Below are 5,089 nucleotides of genomic sequence, written 5' to 3' on the forward strand. Positions count from 1 at the left end.
ACCGCAGCGAGGAGCAGCCCCTGCTCACTGCAAATGCAGAAAGACCACATGTAGCAATAAAGACCCAGCACAGCCAAAAAAAAAAACACACACACACAAAAACTAGGACACCCTCATCATATGATCCACTCCCTGGTGTTTACCCAAAAGAGCTGAAAGCTTATGTCCACACAAAAACCTGCACATAGATGTTTATAGAGGCTTTATTCATAACTTTCAGTACTTGGAAGCAACCAACATGGCCTTCAGTAGGTAAAGGGAAAAATAAACTGGGATACACCCAGACAATGGAATGTCATTCAGCGCTAAAAATGTGCTATCAATTCATGAAAAGACATGGGAAATCTTAAGTTCATATTACTAAGGAAAAGAAGCCAAAATGAGAAGGATACACTGTGTATGATTCCAACAGTATGAAATTCTAGAAAAGGCAAAACCGTGGAGACAACGAAAAGACCAGTGAATACAGCAGGGGTGGAGGAAGGTATGAACAGGAAGACCACAGAGGGTTCTTACAGTAGTGAAATATTCTGTATGATACTGTTAAGATGGATGGATGTCACTGTACATTTACCCAAGTCTACTGAAAGTAGAACACCAAAAGCGGGGAGCCCTTAGGTCAACTACAGAATTTAGATGTTCATGATGGGCCACTGCAAGTTCATCCTTGGTGATGAATGTAGCATGCTGGTGCGAGGCATGTGTGGGAGCAAGGAGCAAGGGGGAAATCTCTGTACCCTCCTCTCAATTTTATTATAAACCCAATACTGCTTTAAAAAATAAAGTTAAAAAACATATTTAACACCCCTAACCATTACGAAAATGAAAATCAAAGCCACAATGAGATCACTTCACCTGGGCTAGAACGGCAGTGATCAGGAAGACGGCCAGTGGTAGGCATCACTAGGATGTGGAGTAATTGGAGCCTTCACACACTGCTGGTGGGATTGCAGAGTGGAACAGCCACAAGGCAAACATCTGGCGGTTCCTCAAAACGTTATTCACTGAGTCACCATACGACCTGCAATTCCACTGCTCAGTATGTACCTAAGAGAAGTGAAAATACATTTCCACACAAATGTGTACACTCTTCCAGGGGAAGGTGAGAGCCAGGGCAGGTAAAAACAAGACAGCATACGGATAGAGAAGCTGCTCTTGGACCTATGGTTAAATGGGAAAAAAAGAACAAGGCTGGAGCAGAATACATGCAAAATAAGTGATTGTGTGAGCCTTAAAAAATATATATATACACAGGTACACAAACTTGTTATGTAAGATTGTAAGAGAAATACACAGCCAGCTGATCATAAATGTTCTTTCTGGATGTAAGCCTGGGATGAGGGAGGTGGGACTTCATTATTTACTCTACAATTTCGGATTTGCTTGCTTTTCTATTTACTAAGAAACAATCAGGGCATGCCATGCAAAAGATAATTTCTTTCTCTAGCCAAAACAGAAGAAAAAGGAAGAGGCCACTGGAGTTGGGTAGTGAGGGAAGCCGTGGAAGTGGAGAAGAACAGAAGAGCATCCCAAGTAGTGGGAACAGCAGGAGCAAAGATTTGAAAGTGGATGCCAGGTTCACTGGGCTGTGAGGTTCATTCTGTTACAGGAACCAGTGAGCTGAAGCAGCCAAGTTCCAAAGGCGTCATGTGCCCCCTGAGGAGTGGCGGCCGTGAGCACAGGCTGCTGCTGGGAGTGAATGGGGGCTACAGTTGGGCAAGAGGTCTCGGCAGCAGTTCAACTTGGCCTCTGTCTCACCATAAACTGATCGCCAACTCCATTATCCAGATTTGTCTAATAAGATGGTCTCCAAAAAGAATAACATCCACACCACTAACGTTCCCAAATCTGAATGAAGAACTTCCAGTGTGTCTGAGCACACCTTTTCGATAGGAGCACAAACAAGTGATGGAGTGACCTGAGTCAATCCTAAGTACCAGATGATGACCCCAGCAAGCCCCCAGCATGCAGGCTGTGATGGGGGTAAGCACTTTGCAAATATCTTTTCAATAAATGCTCAGAGCAAAACCCCGAGGTACAGGCAAGCACTACCTCCCTTTACAGATGGACAAACAGGCTTGGGGTCTTCCCTGGTGGCTCAGACGGTAAAGTGTCTGCCTGCAATGTGAGAGACCTGGCTTCAATCCCTGGGTTGGGAAGATCCCCTGGAGAAGGAAACGGCAACCCACTCCAGGACTCTTGCCTGGAATATTCCATGGATGGAGGAGCCTGGTAGGCTACAGTCCATGAGATTGCAAAGAGTCAGACACGACGGAGCAACTTCACTGGTTCACTGAAACAGGCTCGGAGAGGTTAAGCACCTTGTCCAAGGTCACTCCCCTGGTTAACACTGCAGCACAGACTGGAACACAAGACCCCAACTGCCATCTCTACAACCTCTAGACATTTCAATCTGCCCAGGTCAGTACTCTGCTCCAGTTTCCAGGAAAATATTATGGAGGTCAGAACTGGAGTTGAATTCAGAGCTTGGGGTTCTACCAGCAAATTCAGACCCATAAAGTTACCATATGCTGGCTGGAAGTGGAGGTGGAGTGTTGGGATAAGGAGCCAAGTTGGACCGGTAACTAACTAGCTTGTTCTTTAGCTGGCTGAGCCAGGCAAGACACCAAGCTGCCTCCTCTGTCCTCCAACTCTGGCTGCGGGACCCAGCCTCTCTTTCTGAGCATTCCTCTTTTGACTTGGGCCCCATGTCCAGTTCTGCCCTGAAAACTTGTGCTTTACCTTAGAAAAGTCAGGAGACACCTGGGAAATGAAAGTGATCACCTCCTCTAGCCCTCTTACTCCACAGCCACCAGAGACCCTGGGGCACCCACCAAATGTCCCAACAAGCCCTCACTGAGCCAGGGGCTAAGCACTTGCTCTCCCTCCCAGAGCTGACATTCCACAGGGATGTGCACCCAAGAGAGGCTTAAGATACTTAAAACAACCATCTCTCTTCATGTCACTGAACGGATATTCAGGGAAGATTCTCTTCACCTCCATCTCTCTCAGCACAACTGACAAGAGGCCCAAGAAGACACACAGTTGGCAAGTTTTTCATCACTCCAACCTCAGCTTTCTGGTCTGGAAAATGAGGGTATGTGACACACACAGACATGTTAAGATGTTGGTGCGGGGCTCAGCCGCACAAGGCACAGAGATTCAGATTAACTGGCATTTACTGAAGGCTGCTACGTTCGTTCCTTTTCCACGGTATATTCCAACACACACACACACAGCTATAACCAATGAGAATCCTGCATCAACCCCCAAGGTTCATGCTCACTGCCCAGACAGCAGTTTCAGGACCATCACTGTCCCAGGTCCCACCCTCTGGAAAGGAAAGACACCAGCCTTCTGGTCAACCAGGAGTGCACACAACGCTGAGATCTCACTCCAGCCGCCTACTAAGGTCTGGAGAGAGGGTGGGGGAGGTTCTGCCTATACTGCCTCATTTCCTCTCTCCCTTCCCCAGGGAGACAGACCATATCCACATGTAAAGAGTGGTCTTCCCCAAGCCACCCACAAGGCTGCTCCCTCTTTCAAATGGGTTTCCACTCAAATGCTGCTTCCTCAGAGCCAATGTTCTTGCCTGGAGAATCCCAGGGACAGGGGAGCCTGGTGGGCTGCCGTCTCTGGGGTTGCACAGAGTCGGACACGACTGAAGCGACTTAGCAGCAGCAGCAGCAGCGACATTCCCTAACTTAAAACAACCCTACCTCCGTCCCAGCTACTCTGAATTCTCTTACCCAGATTCATCTCCTTCATCACACTGATCATACCCCTCTGCATCTTATTATAGGTCTGCTGCTGCTGCTGCTGCTAAGTCATGTCAGTCGTGTATAGGTCTAGCTGTCTATTACCCATCTTCACCCCTGCGATGTGAACTCTGAAGGGAGGAGTGCTGTCGGTTTCTTTGACGGCTGTGTGTCCAGTGCCAGGGCACTCCCTCTATAAGTGATTCTTGAATAAGCAAATTAGCTGAGCTAAGTTGCTAAGGTACATGGGAAAAAAAGCAAAGTTTTCCTCTTAACCTCTCCACAGTGGACCCCGCTCCACTCATCACACTGGTGACCTCCCACAGAAAGTGGAACTGAGTCAATAAATTAGAATTATATATATAAACATTTTGTTTTCATTCAAGTTTCAACCCGTTTGTGCGAGGTGATATGAATCAGGTGATATCTTTACAAATCATTAAGGTAATGGGTCCAAGGACTAATTTTTTAAAAATATAGCTAAGACTATAAGTAATAAACTGATTAAGGAATTAACTGGACAAATCTCAAAAAAGAACAAAAAGAATGAAAGAAACAGAGCCCCATACCTCATGGCCACCACCCCTCCTGCCCAATGAGTTACAAGAGCCTGAACGATACAGACCTTGGCCTCGAAGGTTTCTAAACAATTGCAGTTTCCTTTGATGCCTCTTCGCCTCAGGCTCCCTCCAACAACTTTTGACTCGGGAGCACACTGAGTTCTGGTCAGGGGCTCAGGAACCTTGGTGATGGCAGAGAAATAGAGGCAGCTCACTGGGATGGATGGTGATGGATGAAAGGAGCAGGATGCAACATGGACCAGAAAGCCTGGAGCAGCAGCATGCCCCTCTCCTCCTCATCAGAGTGGCTATGGGGACGACATCCCGTCCTCTGCATCCCACATCTTTCTCTGACAGGAATAGGCTCTCTCAGGAGGCAACGAGTTCCCTTCATTGGAGGATCCAAGCTTGGGTTAAGCAGTAACTAGGAGGAGGTGCTGTGGAGGTGGTTTAAACTGCAGGCTGAACTATGTGACCTCAAAGGTCACACTGTAGACTGGCATTCCTATCGGCCAGTTCCTTTGCGTTTCACTACTCCTAAACCTCTCCAGCCTCCACAAGCCTCCCTCAGTGGATACTCAACACGTGCCGGCCCTCACGGACATTTAGCGAGCACTTATTGTGTGCCAGGGGCCAGAGTGGAGCAGGGACAAGGGCAACAGGATTCTACATTCTTCTGGGTGGACGAAGACAATAAACCCATGAGCAGATACATGAGGAAAACCATTTGAGACAAACTCCAAGAGTAAAGTACAACGGGGGAATGCGGGC

The 5,089-nt window shown here is 47.5% G+C and overlaps 1 protein-coding gene across 1 annotated transcript; it reads left to right on the forward strand.

Annotated features, from left to right (window-relative positions):
* The first annotated feature begins 2,708 nt into the window (after window positions 1-2,708).
* SPATA12 (spermatogenesis associated 12) lies at window positions 2,709-3,252 on the forward strand. The gene is given in 3 exon segments (XM_052637823.1): window positions 2,709-2,736; window positions 2,739-2,771; window positions 3,167-3,252. Coding segments are annotated over 3 exon segments (147 nt in total).
* Window positions 3,253-5,089: the final 1,837 nt, after the last annotated feature.

The sequence above is a fragment of the Budorcas taxicolor genome, chromosome 1, assembly GCF_023091745.1.
Source record: "Budorcas taxicolor isolate Tak-1 chromosome 1, Takin1.1, whole genome shotgun sequence".
Taxonomy (NCBI): Eukaryota; Metazoa; Chordata; class Mammalia; order Artiodactyla; family Bovidae; genus Budorcas; species Budorcas taxicolor.